General features: G+C 43.9%; 1 protein-coding gene across 1 annotated transcript in view; it reads right to left on the minus strand.

Annotated features, from left to right (window-relative positions):
- The window catches only part of iglon5 (IgLON family member 5), a 125,519-nt gene that overhangs the window by 13,505 nt on the left and 90,194 nt on the right, over window positions 1-21,820 (minus strand). Inside the window, exons 2-4 of the mRNA XM_069655679.1 lie at window positions 17,812-17,890; window positions 12,811-13,043; window positions 10,976-11,095 (exon numbers count right to left, since the gene is read on the minus strand). Coding sequence (XP_069511780.1) covers window positions 10,976-11,095; window positions 12,811-13,043; window positions 17,812-17,890 — 432 coding nt within the window. The remainder of the gene's footprint in view (window positions 1-10,975; window positions 11,096-12,810; window positions 13,044-17,811; window positions 17,891-21,820) is intronic.

Below are 21,820 nucleotides of genomic sequence, written 5' to 3' on the forward strand. Positions count from 1 at the left end.
TGATTTGTTTTGGTTAAGAGGAAGGTGTACGTTCCTCTCAAACATAATTGTTCATAATAATTGTTAAATATGCGTGAATTAAACTTCATGATTTCTTTTATTTTCTGTTTGAATTTATGATAAAAAGGGGTGTTTTCATTATTTAGTCCTTTAAAATGGCCGCTTGTGCTTTGAGTTCAGTATTTTTCCTTTGTTCACTTATGCTTAAGTGTAATCAACTCCTGGAGAGGTGAGATTAAGTTCACCTGTGGTCAAGATGGCACTGATTACAGAGGTCACCTGTGATTGGCCTAAAAGCAAAGTATAAAAGGTGTGTGAAATCAACTGTTGGATGGATGTGTGTCAGTTTGGAGGTGAGGGCTATGAGGAGAGCCTGTTTGAATAACCTCCATTTCCTTTGTCTCTACAGAGGACACTTAATGATGATGTTTGACATTTGATTGATAATGATTTTTTTTGCTTGTCTGGATGGCCTGAATAAATCAACACCTCAACTGGTAAATCATCAACCTGGTTTTGAATCCTTTTTTTTGTCTCACTCACACTGCCTGTCATCCAGAAGCGTAACAGCAATGAACTGTTTTATATCAGAGACAACTTAAAACCTCTTTTTGTGTTTGTTTCTAAATACAATTTGATACTTGAAAGTATAAATTCACACAGTAGAAAACAGCAAGAAAATAAAGTAATAATCTTGAAGATTTTCATGTAAAGAAATGTCTGTTAAGTCACTATCTATCGCCGAATGAGGTAACACAATGGTGATTGAGCCTGTGGCCCACTGATGAAAGCCTTTGCATTCGCAGTATTACATCTGTGACGACATTCGAGGAAAAAAATCACTAATTTTCTGGTCTCTGCAAGTGTTGCGAGTAAACAGTAATCTACTATGGCTGAACAAACAAAGAAAAGATGGATGACTACAGATACAACTTCAACAATAAGTGAAAATCCAAAGAAAAAGAAACAAACTCGACGCTCAGATGAAGGCAAACAGTCTAAAAAGGAAAGCGACCGAAAATCAAGAGTTACAACCGGAGCCAACCGTGGACGTCACACATGCGACACTGTCTGGATATCTGGGAAGTGTGCTCCTGCAATTACTGTTTATCGCCAAAGGTGCCGCCAAAGAGAACGAAACTGAGATCTTCAAGATTACTTGTTTTGACTTTGAATGAAACATAAGACACTTGTGCCCTAATGATAAGGATAAGCACTCACTTAAGAAACCCCTCCCTTTGTGCCCTCATCCCAATGCTTAGAATTAACCTACCACATGACCCTTAGAGGTCACCGCAACCCAAGCAGCATTGCCAACTTCAACACACCCAGGCTCTGTTCATGCGAAAGCCAGGTATTGACAAAGCCGATACTACCCACACTACCACACGGCTCCTAACAGCCCCCACAACTCAAACTAAGTAGTTAGATGGGCAGCGAGAGCCAGCACATCAGCAGGGTTATTAAGGGGGCGCCTCACTGCACCGATGTTTCGTCAAGTTCGGCCTACGACACCTCGGGGGAGGCTCAACCACCCCCCTCCTAGCTCTCATCACACCCAAACACAGAACTTCGTGCTGTCAAATCCTGATGTAGAAAATGCAACTATTCCTGATGCCACCGTTATATATACGAAAAAGGAACGGCATAGAAGAAGCATCACTTTGTTTTGGCCCCCAACTGGCATTATCTCTCCTCATCCAAATCCACTGACTTGTTCTAACTGCTTCGTCTGACATCTCCTTTACTGCCTGTCCACAGACTCCCAGTTCTCTCAGTAATGAGAGAGCCGATCGTGCTATGAACCCTCTACATCTCACTTCTACTGGACAAATCCTAACCTTCCATAATCCACCATTCGGCTCCTGCTGCTGGGATAATACATTCAAACCAGTGTTACAAAGTGTTCAAAATATACACAATATCGATAAATTAAACAGGGGGACATATGGAATAAAAATGGATCAACTTAAAAGAATGGTTGATTAAAAATTATAGATAAAAAAGGTGCGCCGGTTTAGCTCAGCGGTTAAATTGTCTCCCATATTCGGAGGCTACAGACGCCCAGAGTTCGACTCCCATCCTCGGCCCTTTGCTGCCTGTCGTCCCTACTCTCTCTTCCCCTGTCTCCGACACTATCCACTGTCCTATCCCCGTCAATAAAGGCCAAAAAAAACAACCATAAATAAAACAAACGCCAAGGATAAAATGTATAATGTACAATAAATTATTTTTTTACTTGCTGCTGTATTTTGCACGATTTGGACTCTATTTATGACCACATTTCAGTCATATTTGTCTCATGATCCAGCCGTGTGGTAAATAATGGGTCAGTATGTGAACATTTTCATGAATGCAAAGTCAGTAAACATGATTCGACAGCAGAGACGCCTTTACTTTAATACTGTCAGGGGAAATTGTAAGCTCTGCTTCCAAGCAGTGGACACAGCAGGGGGCGACGGCTATTTCACTACATTACGTAGTGAGAAGAAATATTTGGCTGTTATTTGATGCTGACGAACTCCCAAGTTCCCCTGAAAACCAAATTAGCAAGTCTCACACTTTCGCTCTCTTCTCCTCGGGCGACAGACTGCCACAGACTCTCTTCAGAGGCGAGAGTCGAGGAAAGGGACGGGCTACAAGTTATTGCTCCTTCATGTGAGGGAATGGATGTTGGGGGTGTTATTGGCTCGACGGTGGCAGAAAGAGAAAGAGAGCGGCGAGAGGAGAAGAATGAGCGTGAGTGTCCCCCCCGCTCCTCCCCCTCCTCCTCTCTGCGAGCCTTAGCCGCCAGCTGTCTCACAGCCTCAGAAACCATTAGGCCTCTTTTTTTTCTTCCCCTTTTTACCCCATTAAAGAAGTCAGACTGTGGAACACGACATAATATATAATCTCACCACTAACAAGGGAATCCAGCTCTTAAATTGCCGCTCACTTTTCCCTTTCAAAGCCCCCCCCAAACATACACACAAGCTCTGTCAATCAGTGGACCTTTACTTCCTCGTGCAAACACACAAACAGCTCCTGAGCACAACGCCGATGCAAACGCACACAAAAAAAGACACTAAACGCCGTGATTATTCCTGTCAGAGATTAGAGCGGCGGTTCTAATTGAAGATTATACTGGAGGATTATTAGTGCGGCTACTGAGCTGGAGACGATTATTTGCAGCTGCCGCAGTAGAAGCTGAGCGGCAAGCGACAACGCCGCTGATGGCTGCTTCTGCTTGTGCCACCCGAGTGAGTGCAGGCAGGCAGGCAGGCAGGCAGGCAGGCAGGCAGGCGCCGGGTGATGAGGTGGGGTGGGTGCAGCGTTATTCACTCTTTCCATTAGCCTAATAAATACAGCTCTCTTGTGACATCTCTGTCAAGCAGGCAGAAAAACCTAACGTAGCCAGAGGAGGGGAGCTGTGGCGGTATAGAGGAGTAAAAAGGGGGAGAAAAAGATAGAATCAGACAAGTAGCACTGGAGAAATTACACACAAGGCTGTTAGAGACGACTTCCAAGGAATAAAAAAGGACAAAGAAAATAAAAAATGAGAGCAATTGAGCGCCAGAAAGCTCACAGAGAGAGTGGTAATTTGCAAGAGACACTAAGAAAGAGACGGGGAAGAGATACAGAGATTTAACGATAGAGGAGAAAGAGAGAAACAGCAACAGGAAGAAGGAAACGGAGGGATGTCAAGTCAGTTTTTTGACGTGGCTGCTTCTTTCATGAACTTTTCATCCCCAGCACCTGCTTGTGATGTAATATGACATCCCTTTCACTCTCCCTTTTTTTTCCTCCCGCCTCGCTCCATCCCCTGAGATTTCTGGCCCAGCTTCGCACACGTCGCTCCTCTTTGCTGGGAGATCATATCTGACTGGAGCTGGCCCCTGGCACTCCTACAATGGCCTGTAAAATACAGCTCCATCAACCACTTATGGCTTTTGAAGGAGCCTGACTCCTGACCACCAGAGATAGTTGGATTGCACCTGAGAAGAGAGGGAGGTGTGTGAATGAAAGTGTAGAGGGGGGGGAAGGATCAGGGGTTCTGGCCTGCCCTACAGTGAAACTGCTGCTCTATTTCCCCGGCAGCACTTTGAGCTCGACTAGATCATCAGGACACTTGATTTCTCGGCTCCTCTTATCCATTCTCATTACAAAAACGACCGTCAAGGCAGAGAGGTCAGATGTCGGGTTAAAACTGAGCAGAGCTGACAGGCTGACAGACTGTTAAAGCAGACGAGTAAAGGACTGATGTGTGTGTTGGTCGCGCTAACTGAAGCAACACCAGGATTTAACCACAGAGCAGCAGAATTATTCCTGAACCCGTTTGTTTCACTTTATTTCCTCAGATATGTTTTGCCTTGTCATTAGAACAAGACTAATACTGGACTTTTGGAAGCTGCCACCCTATAAAAAAGTCCTCCACTCTGCTAATCCAGAACTGATCGGGTGCAGGAGCCGTATTTGTCAACAGAGCTGTCAATCATCCTTTTTTACAGCATCAAATAACTTATTAAAAATAAACTTGTCAGAAAAATTGACGTAAATCAGCATGATAAGAACTGACTATAATGACAGAAACCATGTTTGACAAACATTTATTTGACGTGTATTTAGATTTTATAGTTTGACTCATGTCCCATCTGTTAACATGGAGGAGGCGGGCTTTATGACCTATACTGCAGCCAGTCAGCAGGGGGCACCCAAAATGTTGTGGCTTCACTTTTAGGGAGCTGTCATGTCGTCCATCTTTTTATACAGTCTATGACCCACACAATGGCGCTATCCGGTTATTAAGTGGTGAACCCACATCAATGCATTAAACTGTTTCCAGGTCCAAGCTGCTACAACGTCTCCTATTCACAATATCCCACTCTTTTAAGCAAAACTAACATGATTGTTGCTAACGCTTCGTCACAGATATGCATGACTAATGATCGTCATTGCAGCCGCCACCCTCACAACAATCAACGTTAGCGTTGATCTACAACAGCAATGTTTGACTGTCCATAGTCTGCTCCTAGCCTAGCTACAGCTCTCAACCTGTTAGCTTTGCTCGGGAATCATGCTCAAGCTAGGGCTGTCACTTTGTATAGGTAAAAAGTGGCCTTTAAACTCAAACTGTAATGACCTGTTCGAGTTTGAAATTTGCACTCTAGCGCATTCCCCCCGCACGCAATCCGTCCGCCACTTCCTGCAGTTAGACTACTTCGCCAGGAGAGAGCGGGCGGCAGGTCCGGTTGTCTGCACCTTCAGTTACCGGCTGTAGCAAGCCAAATTCGTGGGTCAGGGCCGGTGGCCAGCGACAGCGCTGAATCTATCAGCAGCAATTGTTCAACATAAAAGTTGATTTTATTTTGTCTCAATGTAATTAACATGCATAAAGAATGACCACAATGCAGGAAATGAAGTGTCTGATATTCTAATAACCTCTGCCCCACCAGCTGAAACCTCATGCCACCCTTTTGCCACCCCGGGTAAAACTTGCTAAAACCTGCACTGGTTCAATATTATACTTTGTTGTTGTCACCACATCCCATGAAAGCAGTAAGGAGGTGGTCCTGTAGCTCAAGCGTAACAAACAGTATCTGATCTGTCTATTCTATAGAACTCCATCGTTGTCCAAAAACGATTTAAAAAACACACTGGAGTCATGTTCCTTCATCATCATGGCCTATGTGGTTTATTTTATATCAACACAACAACCACAGTCCTGCTGCTGTAAATAATCACTAATGTTTCTTCATCCACGACTGAAATTAGTTCCAGACAAATCCAATATTTGCTCCTGTCTGAGCTACACCTGCTTCCCACTGCAAAGTCTGGCTGTTATAAGACAATATGTGGCCTTCTAAATTAAACTGTATATCTGAGACCAGTTTCCGAGTTTCATGTCTGCAGTATGAATAAATGGCGGAGATGAAAGGTAAAGAAGTTGGAGAGACGGACATGCGCGCGCTGTTGGTTTTGTTCTTTTGAAAGGAGCACAGACTAGACTGAGCCAGCCTTAACCTTTAACATAAGCACATATCATTTTTGTAAGAACCGTCTTTATTATTAAAGAGCTGTGTACAGAGCGGAGTACTCTCTGGCCACCTGTTGCCCGGACTCCTTCAGCCTTTCTTCTGCTTCTGCAATCATCTTATTCACACAACAAAATCATGAAAACCTCCTATTACACACAGTATACACGCACACACGCTCAGCTTCACACGCGCACGCTTCTAACCTGTTCATGGTTCCTGCCTATTTCTGGTTTTGCCTGATTTCCAGCGGTATGGATGCATTTGCCCAAACTGGCAGCCAACTATTCCCAACCTGCCTGCTCTGTTGTCGAGGTGAACCTTTGGATCCAATGAACACACACTAGTTTCACAAACACCAAATTGCTTTCTCAGACGTGTCCACTATATTCTTATCACCAAACCCCCGACGTCTTGGTGAAAAGCACATTCCTCCTCCTCCTTTTACCCAGCTCCACAAGTACCCATCCATTCATGCAAAGCCCGCGTGTGTTTTAACGGATGGCATGTCAGACGATAAGGCCCTGATGCGCTGACGTATTAAACTGAATGAGACAGAACGCCTGTATGTCTCTGAGCGGGTCAGCTGATGGATGCCGGTGAACGTGAATGGCTGCGACAGATTGTATCTTCTATCTGCTTTGGTGAAGATGAAGGAGGCGGCGTCTGCAGACAACAGTGCAGAGCAGCATCACTATCTGTTTTTGAGGAAGGACTCTGGAAACCGTATGGACACGATGCAATGGGGTCTTCGACTTTTGGCAGGTCTCCATGTCATGCAACTCCTCGCACACACACATTTTCCGTGTACACTCTTCCCCTCCCTGTTTCTTTACGCAGTCTCTGAGTAATGGGGACAGATGGCTGGCAGCTTCTTGCTGTTTCTTTGGGCTCGTCCATCCCCCCCTCTTTCCCCACCACCCCTGGTCTCCTGCAACTGATGGCTTGGTTGCAGAGACTCCCACGGAATAGCAATGCAGCCCCTATCTCTCTCTCTCTCTCTCTCTCTCTCTCTCTCTCTCTCTCTCTGCAAGCTAAGGGGTTATAGGGGGGAGGTGGTGGCAGATAGCGGGGGCGGTTAGAGGGAGGATTACTGCTGACACAGGAGAAACGCTGTGGGCTTGCAAGTGGGGACAACTGCACAGTTCGTGATGAGAGGTGTGTGTTTGCTGCAGGTGTGTGTTCATGCATGCATTCCTTGTCTCCCCTCCTGCCTGTCCCCGCCTGAGGTACTGTACTGTGCAGGATCACGACCTAAAACTGTGCAGAAAAAAGGACAATGCATGCACAGGGACAAACAAAAGGAGCAGACCTCTGAGCTGTCTGATACTACAGTGGAACAGTATAGGCTGTGTGCATTTATTGGCCTAACAGCATGATTACATCATGTTGAGTAGTTGTTCACACTGACCTATTTAATATTGCTGTCTCCGTGCTGCAGTTGATCTGTGTTGTTGCTGCTGAAGTAAAGCTACGACTCAGCTAATTCTGGTGTGTCATAAAAATGCTTTAACGTGGATTCTGGTGACACTGATGCAACGCCGACCTCTTTAGGTCCATTATCTGACCTTTAATACGCTGAAAAGTCTCAAATAAAAATGGCTTCCTGTTTTATCTCCTTATGAAATCAGTCATAATCAAACCACACAGTCTGCTGATCTTTCAAAGCATCATGTTAAACAATACAGAACAATACATACTAAGCAAGCAGCAGCATCCAGGACTGGAATATGAAGCAAACACAGAAGTGCCAAAAACTGCAGTTCCTTGAATGTCCACTTGAGGCTCGCCCCAAAAACGAGTTAATCCCCATAATGGCCACTGTTAAAATCCCCAACTTTAAAGCACGATCAAACGTGTTTGCATCCAGGTCCAAAAAAAAGTTTTTTTCGGGAGTGATTTTTGTATAACTCACTCTCACTCACTTCAGTTATATTACAGGCTTTAAGTTAAGCTCAGTTAGCAGCCGGGTCTCTGCAAATAACAGGTGGCAGCTAATTCCAGTCACTGAACTCTGAGCTATGTTTGTGTTGTTGGTGCATTTTGGAGAATTTAGCCTCATTTCAGACAAATAACATGACTTGCTGTGCCATTTATTATACCAACAGACGGTTCAAGAAGTTTGCGCTCATTTACATGTTAGCACTTGTTAGCAGGTATCCGTGTCTGCACTCGCCTGACCCGACTTGTTAGCTTGTGCGGTATTACTTATACAGCAGGGTTAATTTCATTAACGAAAATAATGATGAAAAATTTTTGTCAATTACCTTTTTTCCGTGACGAAGACGAGACTTTGATGAGAAAAAAATTGATCGTTGATGATAAAAACTTTGACAACATGTATGTTTTGTTTTCGTTTACGAGATGAGACGGGACTAAATTGGCTGTCAGACATTCAAAATGCATATTTACCCCCACAAAATACAAGCTGTAACTGGATAACGGGTATCACGAAGGTGGTTGTGAACTTTCTGTTTTTACTCAGGCTTTCTGCTTCAGTCAGACTGTTTAAAGTGTTACTTTTACCTGAAGCAAACAGATAAAATCAAGAAGAGGGAGACTGGATGGGGGGTCATATTTTCTCAGGAAAGGACTAAAAATAAAGACTAAAATGTTTTGAGATTTCATCGACTAAAATTAGACTCTAAATTAAAACTCTAAAGGGTAAAAATGACTAAAATGTGACTAAAACTAATACGAATTTTCCTCTGAAGACTAAGTCTAAAATAGCTGCCATAATTAACACTGTTGTACAAGCTATGGATTGTAGTTGGCTACAAGGAGGTGGAGCCTTCAGCATCGACTGAAACACTTAAAGTTGTAGAAGGTAACATTATTAAAACTAACTTTTTGTCATATTTGCTCAAACTGTCACTTTCAACATGCAGTAGTACATGAGAGAGATAATCTGTAAATAAAAATCATGTTCCTCCTACTGCTCCTAATAGCATTTGTAAGAATCCAACGTTCCCCAAACACACAACCAATCAGAGCTGAGCAGTCTACTCTGCACATGCTCACACGGTCAACTCAATTTCTTCAGTGTGCGCAGCGTCAGCCAGTTTGCGTCCACAAAGGCTTAAAAACAACCACCAGGAATGAACAAACTGACCATCCCTCTATTACCTACAAGGCTTACACTACAAAGACCGATAAACAGAAGAAGAGAAATGAAAAGCAAGCGAAAAAGAAAGAGTTGGACCGAGACAGAAATTAAACGAGAGTAAACATTGGAGCGGCATTTCCGAGGTGGCGAGAGCTACGGGACCTGAAAGGATCATAAAGTGATGCTGAGGTAGACAGTTCTGCTTGACAGGTAATTACCCCAGCTTCATTTCTGATGTATTTGTTTCACATTGACGTTGTGTTACTTTGGTGTTGCAGTCGGGCTAACGTTAGCTTGTTCTCAATGCGGCTATTGTTCAGCGTTGTTTTATGGCGGTGTGGCTGAAAATATGTTTGTGAAGTGCCCAGGCAGTGTTACCGTTAAAGACTTTCTTCTGATAGTTATGTGTGCCTGTGCTCTCACGGCTAAATGTTCTCAACATCAGTGAGTTTCTGCTTAGTTGGTGCTGTTTTATCCACACTCTCTGTTAGCAAACTAAGTGCTGGTGCTTTTGCCGCTGGATTGACGTGTATCTGCTTCGATAGTGTTGGTGGTGTAATACAACGGCTGTGGTTGTTGTCATTTCACGTTTTTACATAGTGTACATCTGGCTCCTGCAGTTGCTGTGGTTACTAGCCTGCGCGCGCATGATAGCCTCCTCTGCGGGGAGGGCTTTGGAGGCAGGACTTAGCGCCACGGAGAGAGAGGGGGAGGGATTTGGAGGTTGTAATCTTTCAAATTTTGAAGCAAAGTCCGCTCTCTTCTCCATCTTACCTACTGCAGCTTTAAATAAGTAACAGTTTTGCTTCTCCTCACTCCTCCCCCAGCTCCAACCTCGAGGCTTCAAAGAACCAAGATGGCGACGACCATAATTCTGAACTCATAGCCTCAAAAAATCATTGCACAAACCAGCGAGTGCTATCACGATGAGTACATCCACTTCTTCCGTACAGTTCATGAAAAAAGGCTTATCTGTCACTGAAAATTAAACAACGTGCACATCTGTGAAATGTTGTGTCATGCACACTGATCGTTGCATGTTGTTTTCCCCCTCAGGAGCACAACAAGCCGAACCAACAGGAACAACAAACATTGCACGAGAAAGCTACATAAGTCAAAAGAAACGAGTCTCCTGCAGCTTGAAAGCCAATATTTATTGTAGTATAATACACTTAGGAATATAGAGACATGGCAGAGTGGTAGACTCAGTATTTCTGTGTGCCAATAAAAAAGCAATACCATTACAGTTCTAATAAAACCTAAAGCCATACAATCTCTAGAGGGCACACGATGATTATTTGCCCGACTCTGGACATAAGTGGGACAAAAATGGGAACAGATAGGGAATAAATGCGGTGCTGATCAAACTAAATGGATTTGACTGCATCCATCATGCCGTGCTTTCTGACCACCCTGAACCAGTTCTGATTCCACCCACAAGTGGAAGCTAAAAATAGCTGATTTAATGCCAAAAGCGGCTGTTAGCGTCAGTTGGCATCGTGATGCAGGTTGACAGGGTGGATGAAGACAGATGCTGATGATTACAGGTGGCGCGGTGGGGATAATTATGTATAATGTGTGGTTATTTGGGACACAACATTGGGATGTAGGGAAAATATGCGAGACTATGAATTTAAGATGGGGACAGACTAAACAGCTGGGTTTAAGAATGATGACACAGGAATGGGGGATAAAGACGTCGACACGAGCTGAATGCTGATAAGCCGCCAGGATGGAGGGGAAGAAATAAAAGACTAAACAGGGTTGGGGATGAATGTGAAGACAGGAGAGATAAAGGTGAAGCTGTGAACAAGAGATGTGGATCTGAGGACAAGCAAACAAGGCGAGGGTGGCTTACATTTCTGGTCCTTCCAGGTGACGGTGGGCTCAGGCCGACCCACTGCCAGACAGTAGAGGTTTACATTCTCTCCCTCGTTCACCGACACGTTTTTCGAGATGTTGACGATTCTGGCCGGCACTGAAAAACAACAAGAACACGCTATTAAAATATGACCTCAAAATCCCCTTTTGATATCATAAATTATGGATGAGGTATGGCCTTACAGCCTGTTAAGGTGTTTAAAGTATGATGCAAATCCCTGCGCCTAAGACAGACAGGCAATCAGCTGATTAATGATCTGTGCCCGAGTGCTTACTGAGCTGTGCAGCAATATGCTTGACCGTCTACTTAGAATGCACTGAATTCTAAATGGCTGCAAATGGGCATTTAAATCTCCTTCTCCTGACATCTAATCTAATTTGATCTTAAAAAAACCAGAAGGACGTGTGGAAGCGGGAGCCGGGATTTTTTACTTCTACTTTAAAGCGAACGAGCAACCCTGAATTCTGTTTTGCCCAAAAACTCACAAAGCGTTTGAGCACTATGCATGTATTTAGTTTGATAACAAGATGACCCTTGAATTTAAATGGCCCATTATCATTGTTTTTAATGAGCTTGGCCCTGAGATTGCTTTTTTTTTTGCGGGACACACACAGAGGATCCTATTTTTCTCTATCTTGTGGAGTTGAATACTTGCAGCGATAAGGCACAGATTGGAGTGGCGCTGAAGCTGCTCCTGCTTGATTTACTGACTTGAGGGTGTAATTATTTTGTGTGATATCAAGCTAGGGCTGAAATTGCAGGCGGCTTGGAATTAGGTATATACGGTCAATCCGTGCCAAGCGTTGGACCCTGCAGACAAGAGTGTTTGTTTGGCTGCAGTGCGATGTGAAAACTCTGTTAGTAAGCTGCTGACATTGTCTCTGCCACCTGTGAGCTGCGAGCCAGGCGTCGTGCTTCCCTCTCGAGCAGAATGTTCCCAATATATCCTGTTAAAAGTTTTCGGTTTCATTCTGCTGGTGATGCATGACTGCAATCTGCACTACGCACGGTCCAAAAATATGCATAGAAAGTGACAGATGCAGGGGGAAAAGGTCTTAGATCCATCTTGTGGGCACCAATAGATGGTGTCACTCAGGATCAGGCAGACTCTCACTCACTTAGCGGCTGACTCGATGACTGAGACCCAGTCATGGTCCTGCACTGTCAGTTATTTAGTCGTGCCGTTGGACAGCCCCCGTGTGTACCTCATCTCGTCCACACGCATCCTCATCCATCTGACGTGCCTCACTTTTGTTTGTTGAGACAAATAACTTTAACTCACCACGTGTAAATAACAAACACGCTGCAGCTGATTCTGTGGTTATTCGTCACCTGCAGTGGGTTTGCTTTACTGCCGCCACACACATAAAGAGGCCAACTGAGCTTTAAAGACATAATCAAGTAAATACATTTTGATTTAAGCATAAATACCAACCTTAAATGCTCAAACATCAGCTACTAATTTGTCTATCATGTAGTTAAGCATGCATTTAAGCATAATTCATCAAAAAAGGACGATCAAAATGATCCAAAGAAAATCGCTTCCTCTGATGTCAAACCTCAATCACACCTAATAGACAGCTCCACACTTGGGTGAATGACGAAATGCATAATTAAGCCTTTCAGTGGATGTTTTTATCCGGCTGCTTCCAGCACCATTCGTGCACACACACTTATTTTGCAGCCGCAGTGGAAACCAAATCTGCAGACTCTGGATGTATCAGCGAAATGAGCCAGCCCCTATACTGGATACTGTAAACACTTAAAGTTACTTCTAGCAGACTCCCATTCTGTTTGAGTCAGCTGCTGACCTTGGACGATGAGGTAGACATGGGCGATGCGGGGCTTGTTGTTAGCCTGGAAGGTGCAGGTATAGGGCCCCTCGTCCGTTACTTGCACGTTGTCGATGTGGATGGAGAAGTCGCTGTTGTTGCTGTTGGCCAGCGTGACACGCTTGTCCAGCGACCACTTGTCTGTCCCCGTGAACAGGATGTTCGAGCGGTTCAGCCAGGCCTTGTGGGTGACCTCCTCGTCGATCCGACATCTGTGAGGGGACAGAGAGTGATCAACAGGTGAGAGGTCTGTTTGAAGCTACGTTTAAAGCTGCTGAGGAGTTTGATATCAGTGCTAAAGCCTGACCAACATATCTGATGGCTGATATTATTGAGCTGATATTACAGATATATCAATACTGACACTTGTTGTCTCTAATGTTTTGTGTAAATATTGATGGACTGATACACTTTGACCACTAGGGTATGTATATTGCTGGGATAATTGGCCACATGACAGGGTCAGGTGTTTATAAGTCACAGGGAATAGGAAGTTAAATGGGCACAGGTGGAGGGAACACACGGTTCTTACCGGACGATATAACCGTAAACCTGTAAGCTCTAACTTAACCGTAAGCTCCTAAGCACGTAACGTGAACCTTGATCGAAGTTAACCACATCAATATTGGATTTATCATTGACCCAAAGTCATCTTCATTCTGGACATTTGTTAGTGGATACACGTCAAGACCTTCTTATACACCCATGTGAGTGACTAAGTTAGAACAGTGGAACATAAAGGAGCAGTTCGAACCTGAAAAAGTCACTGTCAAACAAAGCTGGTGTTCTCTATAATCGACAGAAGCAATAATATTTGAAATTGGCGCCATAGCTGTGGAGAAAGTTGTACAAGCAGCTCGTGGTTTTGCCCATTCTACATTCCTACAACACCCAGCGTGCATTGCTCCCCTCCCTCTGAAAGGAACGAGAGACACTGGAGTGAAATACTACTCAGAGTGGTACAGTATCTGAAATACGACTTGAATATACCAGTGGATCGTCTAAAAAATCTTCTGGTCTGCAGCCTACATTTCAAACCTGGCGATTTTGAACGAGACATGACATCGGAGGCGGGTGTCCTAGATTGAGGAAGTGTAGTTTAGCGAGCTCCCTGGCCTCCAGATGACACGTTTTACGTCGTGAGGTTTTCCAGGGCCCATTGGAGAAGCGGATAGCGTCCTCCAAAGGCACAGAGCGACATTTTTTCCTACCATAAAGGTCATATTGGTGCAAAATCCAAAAAGAAAAGGTCTATCTGCCCCGATATTGGTAATCTGTGACTTTTCTCCTCTATAATTGGTATCAGTATCGGTTAAAAATCCCATATTGGTCGGTGTATTGCTACACATACACAAATAGATGACGTATCATTTGAAACATTAATCGCGAAGTAGAGTTGAGGACCCATGGGTCAACAGAAGAGCTTCAATGCATCTTCCGTTGGAAAGTGTATTAAAGAAATTGAACACTAGTCTCCCCAGCATGCTCCCTCTTGGTGTTTTAATGATGGTGGGAAGCCCCGTCTAACATGTCGGCCTGAAATCTCCCATAGCTATTCAGTTAGTTGGAAATGAAGCCCACAGTTTCATTCACATCCTTCTCTACTAATCAAAACTATCGTGGGACCCCTTCAGCTCTGCACAATAAGTACACAACTGCACTCATTATGTCCTTCCACTCATTTATTGTGTGTATTTTCCTTTTTTTGGCATCTGCCTGTAACCTCCCGGGGAACACGGAACAAATGCGTCACTCCCGTTTCACAGGTGGAGCTAAATAGGTCAGCTGAGATCAGTTGTAGAAAAGCTTGCAAACAAACAGGAGTCATCATACCATTGTTCCCTGAGCAGCTGTTTTACTTTGCAAGATAAAAGAAGTCCAAGATGCATTCACCTGAAGCTGGCTTTATTATCACTATGGAAGTTATTATTAATAAATAAAAAGAACAGATATTGTTTATTATTCTATAAAATGGCATGGCAGTAAATAGATAATTCTAAAAGGTCGTAGCGTGCTTCAAACAGGAACCATGGCCTGAAGTTGTGACGTCAGTTCTCGTCTTGGCCACTAGATGTCCTTACCCAGCTTCAACCAGCTGCGAGGACATGCCTCTGTAGTCCTCATGTTTAATTGATATGACCTGGATACATTTCACTGTTGAGGTAAATCTTAGATCACCTGCCAAGTCGGAGGCAGCGATACCACCATGCATAACAGATACAGTGCAGGTGAGCCTGGTGGTCTGCGGCTGTAATTCAAGCTGACACATTGACCTCAGGGCCAAACCGCTGAAACCACACTCTTAGAAATTAAAGGAAACGGAAAAGCAAACATTATTTTGATTAAGATTTGGCTTGTGGCTGGTGGGTTTAACTGAAGAGACAAAAAAAATCCCCTCATCAAAATGTATTATCTGTATACAAACACCCTACTAATCTATTTTTAAAATTAATCACTTCTCCACTCACGATGCTGCCACAGGACTGCGCGCCCAGAGGAAATGAGCACCATAATAGCATCAAATGTGGCTCGTCTTAATGGCCCGCATCAAAGCTAAAACACCAGCGCTCTCTCAAAAAAAGTCTTTTTGCCACTCGGGCAGAAGTGATTTTACATGAAAATGGAGTTTATTTAAAAAGCTCTTCAGTCTTTTGTTTGTCAGCTATCTGGCCGTCCAGTGCAGACTCAACTCACACACATCTGATAACAACGTATCCCATCACATCTCTGCTGATGAAGCCATATGCAATACGCTGTGAAATCAAACTTCTAGAATAATATCGGGAGTTTCTGCAAGTAAAGCAGCGCTTTCAAACCTGCTGTGGGGTTGGGGTGCCCCATGGGGCTGCAAGTTACACAAGCCTGAGGGGTCGTGAGATGGTTCACAGGGGAGCGAAGCTGGAAAACACATGTCTGCCACAAAAAAGACAGCTTTAGTTTTTAAGACTTTGATCTCGTCCTTGTGTTTTTTTTTGCTGGATAACGTTAACTCTTTGGGGCTGTAAAAGTTTTCCAAGAAATCAAACTCAGAGGGAATAATTAGCCTTCGGTTGAACCTGTAGACAAAAAGTAGTGTTAGTGTTTGATTGTAGCAGATATAAAGGCTGGTTTAAAGGCGTGAAGGGGATCAGCACGAACATGGGAAAAGTCTTAATGTTCTGTGCATCATTAAGTCCAGGAAGGCATTATTTTTATAACCAGAAACTCAAGTGCTGGGTTAAGATGCTGGACAGGATTTTACGACAATTGAATCTAAATATTTAACTATATTTTATTCAATTTTGTTGGTAACAGCATAATTGTAAGCTTGTTTAACTATAAAAGTACCATATTGGATCTTTGTGGCAGCTGGCTAGCAATTCTTAGATGCTACTTAGCTTGCTTTAACATTTGCTATAATGTCAGCTGATAACCGCGCTATAATGCTGTCTGATGAAATCTTCGGTTTAATGTGTGGCTGTCGATATGGACTTAATTATTCACCTGAGCTTACCTGACTGCACATTTGTATCCTAAAGAGCAGCTCCAGTCATGTTTTAAGACATATAAAATGCTCTGCTTGAAATAATAAATTGTCTTTTTTCTGCAATACGTTTAATTACCTTGTAAAAATCCTCTCAATGCATCTCCTCCTTCTCCCCCATTAAAAATTCCCCAATCTGCATAGTCCCCGCCCACTATGTGCTACGTTTCTCCTTTTGTAAAATCACAGCCGAAAACAAAACATCGTCGCAACTTGTTGAAACTTAGCTAGCTTGAAATGTAGTAATTAGTAGCAGTAACGTTAAAGTTAGTAGTCAGTAGTGAGTTTGCAAAAATTACGATGACGGTTACAGCTGGCATCGTCGAAGCGCATGCTACAGCGTCACCCTGTCCATTAACGGGATTGTCTCCTTAGGTTTGTGACGTCTCAAACCTGCCAACCTGAAAACGTGTTGTTCAGCCTGTCCTTGGTACACTGCAGTTTAAAAGCAGACAGGCCCAGCCATGGAGATGACTGCTTATGTTGTCCCTGATATGTCTTGTAGCTCATGAGAAACACCACATGGAGATGTTTACAAGGTTAAACACTTGATTTTCACCAGAGAGGGTCTTTAACATTCTTAGCTCAGGTTAGCTAGCTAGTTAGCTCGATTTTATTTTCTGTCTCCTCTGCTTCCTGCTGCGTCTCTGCTTCTCTCCCCTTTTTCTCTCATAATTTAACACTAATGTACAGCTTCCATGACACCAACCTGCAAAGGGGACATTGAAAGTGCAGAATTTTCTGCATTCAACTCAGAGTTTCGAGTGTAAAAACACCCAAATATATTCCACAGATTTGACTTCTCCCCGGCATCAATACAGCAGCTCCAGGCGACGCGTCTTGATAACATTATAGATCAACATTCTGCTTCTTTGATTTCCAACTTTAAGAGAGACTTGTTGTTAACAAATATTGACAGAGCTGTTCTTGGCTTTCGGAATAACATATTTGATTTTAGTGGAAGGCCCGCTCTGCTTTCAAGGGACAGAAAGGGACTTAAGAGGAATTTGCTCAGAGGTCTGTAGAGGAGTAGGCTTACAGGTGATCAAAGTGATGTTGACATGGGTTTTTTTTTTTCTTCTCTGCCAAGCCAGGTCACATCGACACGAGAGGGAAAGGCAAGTTGGCTTTTTTTCTGCTGGAATGGGAGAAATCTGACTTTATCACTCAATGTAGGTGATTTAGGTTTGTGCAGCCACCAAACTGACCTTTGACCTTTGTTATTGCTTTATCTATGTAAAAGGAAATGGTGAACAGACGGGAGGATGCATCGTTATCTGACAGGCATTTAATTAGCTATAAAACAGACAGAGCTGGAAAATATGCCGCAATGTGGGACGCCTAATTGAAGTTATGTGACAGAGAATTGGCAATTAAAGCGGCGTGACAGGTGGGGGAGGAAACACAAACATGTTTTTCATGTAATTAGGAAGTGCAGGTGTAGGATCAAGAGTTACCTCAAAGTGACGCTTTCTCCTTCCAACACTGTAATGTTGTCCGGCAGGTGTCCGAATTCTGCTGCGTGCACGCTGGACCCTGCCAAGAAAAACCAGAGAGGAGAGCAATGAGCGTCCAATAATGGCACCAGACGCTCCGCCGGTGTTCATCAATCTCAGGTCAGACTCGCTCACCAAACAGGTGGGGCGGGGATGCGCATTGCATCCTGCTTACTTATTTCTGAAGGGAAAGTAATAAATATACTAAACAAAAGCATCACAATGTCTGCACTGACCCCCGTACTTGAATAATGATTTGGTTTTACCCTGCATTCTGGTGCGGCGCGCGTTCATTGAACAGCACTGATAATGAGCCAAGGGAAGAGGATTCACGCGGAGCTGCCGGAGCGTGAAATGAAGGGACAGCAACGGTAACAGAAGGGATGCTCATCCTGCCTACCAATACACACACTCACACACACACACACACACAGACAGGCACTCTCAGAGAAAAGAGGCACATGCTTACAGAAGCACAAACACACACAAGAACAGACACATCCTGAGAGCCATTAGTTGAAGAGGAAATACGGACTTCGCATCTGTGAGGTGTGATTCAGAAACTTTGCAACACTTTGGAGTCATTTCGTGGACCTGCTTGGACTGCAAACAAAGATAACCAAAGACCTTTTATGCTGGCAGTAATATTGCATTCTGAGGCTGCCCAGTAAGACACCTGGCTCTGTCCATCTCCACTCTGCCAAATCACCGCATGACACCAGATACCTCAGCTTGTGTCCTCCCTCTATCTCCGACAATCTCTTTCTCCCTCCGTCTGCGGGGTGACCTCAATATCTCAATAGGCCTCTGCTGTGGTCTAGCCGTAAGGTTTAATAAATGGTGACTTTATGAAACTAAAGCCGCTGCAGCGAGCGGCTAAGAAGCACCTCAAGCTCTGTTAAATAGCCGCACAAAGTCTAAGACATGTTAAGCTCGCTGGATGGAAAATCGGCAAAAAATGACGGCGGTGGCACCCCTAAACGGGCAGGAAGTGTGGGTTTTAAATGAGAGGACTTTGTGGAATCATGGTTCAATTACAAAGAATAATGAGAGAGGACTCAGAATTATAATGCACATCATGGATCGCTAATCAAAAGATTTTCAAACTGCATAGCAGAGTCCTGCAGAGTGCCAACCACACTGCAAATAAAGCCTAATTGTGCCTCGTTTCCTGCATGTCTGTAAGCGCTATGGAAAATATGAGCTGCATTCACGCTTGTGTATTCATATATTCATGTTTATGTGCGCACCAGTGCATGTGTCGCTTTATTGTTGCGTATATAACCAGTTACAGCATCTAGGTGTCTGTTGCACATGGCTGTTAATGTGTGTGTTTGTTCACTGACATGACGGTGGAGAACAAGAAAAGAGGACAAACTAATGACGCCTCAAAAGAAAACTGGCCCTGAAAATCTCCCGCTAAAAGCTGTAATCGCATTAATGGGTGCTGCTGCTGCCACCGCTGCTGCTCTGCTATCTAGGCCGGCCAAGGATCCCAGAACTGGTTCCAACTCTCTCTCTCTCTCTCTGAAAGCCTCGGGGGAGGGGCGTAGCACATTAGCTATTGTGTCCAATGCTCAAAAACTGTCACAAGCTTTCGTTTATCTGGGGTTTCTTTTGCTACTGAGCAATGTTGCTGAGCATTTCTGTGCTCCTGCTTCCTGTCTTAGACTCAGACAGTCCTCAGCTCAAGCCTTCAGCTGTTCCCTTTCAAGTGCTCTGTACTCTACACACTAGACTTTATTTAGGTTAATTCAATTCAGTTCCAGGGCTCAGGGCTTGAAGACGACTGTGACATGCTGTCATAAATACACACTACCCCACATACGCAATTACAGACGCACACGTAGAGGGAAGACGCTGCCTATCACATAATGCAACCACGGGGACACGCGCGCGCGACATGCTCTTTTTGATTGGATGAATGATGAATGCCTACAACGAATGCTGCAAACAACATTGCGAAGGTTACAAACCAGCGGGGAGCTATTCCCATTTCCCTACTCAATTCCCATTTTCACAGCTCGATTGGCACCTTGCATTCTCAAACCTGTATCACCCTGCCTCCGCTCCCCGGCGCCGCACAACATGATAACCAGGTCAACACATTCAGCCCACACTTCCTTTCACACGCCAAATATCACAGACATGCAAGTTTACGCACAAACACACTCATCGATGAGCCAAAATACCGCCTGGGATACAGACTCCCTTCACGTGCCGCACACACACTACACAGATATCTCGCCGTCATCTCGCCATGATTTATGCACACACACGCGACTGTATGACCCCTTTTGACCTCTGTCACTCACCCTGAATGCTCATGCAGTGTTTTTAACAGTATAAGTGAAAATATTGAGTGAAGCAGACCGACAAGAACAGCATCTGTATTTGATAGATAGGACACAACCTCTGTCCTGAGACTAAGTATCCCTTCAGGACAATGCTGAGGTTCATGCTCTTTTTTTTTTGCAAGCACAGCATTGTATGAGAAGCAATCATATAGTACTATTTGCTTTACAGCTGAACTGCTTTGTTTTAGCACCAAGATGATGTCAAAAATCTAAAGCAGACCGTGATTCCTGCAACCTAAGCCCTCAGGACTGAGAGCTGGCTGCATGCCTACAACTGGCTGTAGTTTATAGTTAATGTAGCTTTTTACAGATTTATAGTTATGTGCACGACGGACCAAAGTTTCATGAAAAATTCATCCAATAGTTGCTGAGAATTCCAGTCCAGACCAAATTTGTGGACTCGCTGACCCTCGTTGTTATCTGCAGAGCTCTTCCACCAGGGTGGACTGAGATGGAAAAACATCATGGACAATACAAAGAACCGTCACATTGTTTCCTCTCATTTCCCCACTCTTTATTTGTTTGTTTGTTTTTGGTTGAAATCAAGCAGAAACCTGTGGAGCTGAAAAAATACAACCAATAGGGAAGTGCAAAAAGCTGCAATTCCTCTTGTGGCCACTTGAGGCGAGCTCCAGAAATGAGCAGGCCCCATGTAAAATGCCAACTACGCCATACTTTCTCTGTGCATGGCAAAAGCACGGTGGGTGAATTATAATATGACTTTTTATTATAATAAACTTAAAGGTTATGCATAATCAGGGGCGGGGTCACTTCGGCAGGGGGTTGCTGCTAGCTGTTCGCTAGGTTTCACCTCGGCTGATTAAGACAGTAAGCTTAACCTCCTGCCATGTTGTTGTTACTGCCCTTGGAAAAATAACACGTCTTGCTGTGCAGACTATTGTACTAACAGAATGTTCAGAAAGTCTGTGCTCCAGCTTATTCAGTGAGTGAAAGAATTAGTATTAATTATATTAGCACTAATTAGCAGGTAGGGCTGTCTGCACTCATCATACCTGGCTTGTAAGCTCTTAAAGTGTTTGTCGTAAATTGATATATCTGTCGTGTCCGGTGCTCGGGAGTAAGGATTGTTATGAGCTTTTCCCCACAGAGCAGACGGCCTTTCTCTGAGCTTCTTTGGTCAAAACAACTCTGTCAGCCCTCACCACAGAAAAATCTAGCTCATTGGGAAACACTGTGGTTACCTGTCTTATTAGCAAGCCGATGAATTTGCCTTGGGCATAACGTTAGACTGTGTAGCTCTGATCACATCTCGTTCAAATATGAAACAATGTTGTTGACCATGCTGTTCACAAACATAGTAAGACTATTGCACAGTAAAGTTGTGTTGTAAAAATGACCAAAGCTGCCAAATAAAATGTATTATTCCCTCAACATGAGATGTAAAATGTGCATCTGAAGCATTGAGTAATGGGAGAGTGGGAGTGTTAGGTGTGACACAACAAAATGTAAATATCATCTGGCTGAATGACAGCATGTGTCTCGCACCCTCTGATGTGATCCACATTATTTATCGCATCAGGCAATTAATTCAAATGTTGCCGGCCAAACACAACGGCCATGATCAAACAGAGCAATAATGAGTCTCGAGTGCA

The sequence above is a fragment of the Semicossyphus pulcher genome, unplaced genomic scaffold (genome assembly GCF_022749685.1).
Source record: "Semicossyphus pulcher isolate SPU_LCO1_2020_fin unplaced genomic scaffold, fSemPul1.0.p SCAF_9, whole genome shotgun sequence".
Taxonomy (NCBI): domain Eukaryota; kingdom Metazoa; phylum Chordata; class Actinopteri; order Labriformes; family Labridae; genus Semicossyphus; species Semicossyphus pulcher.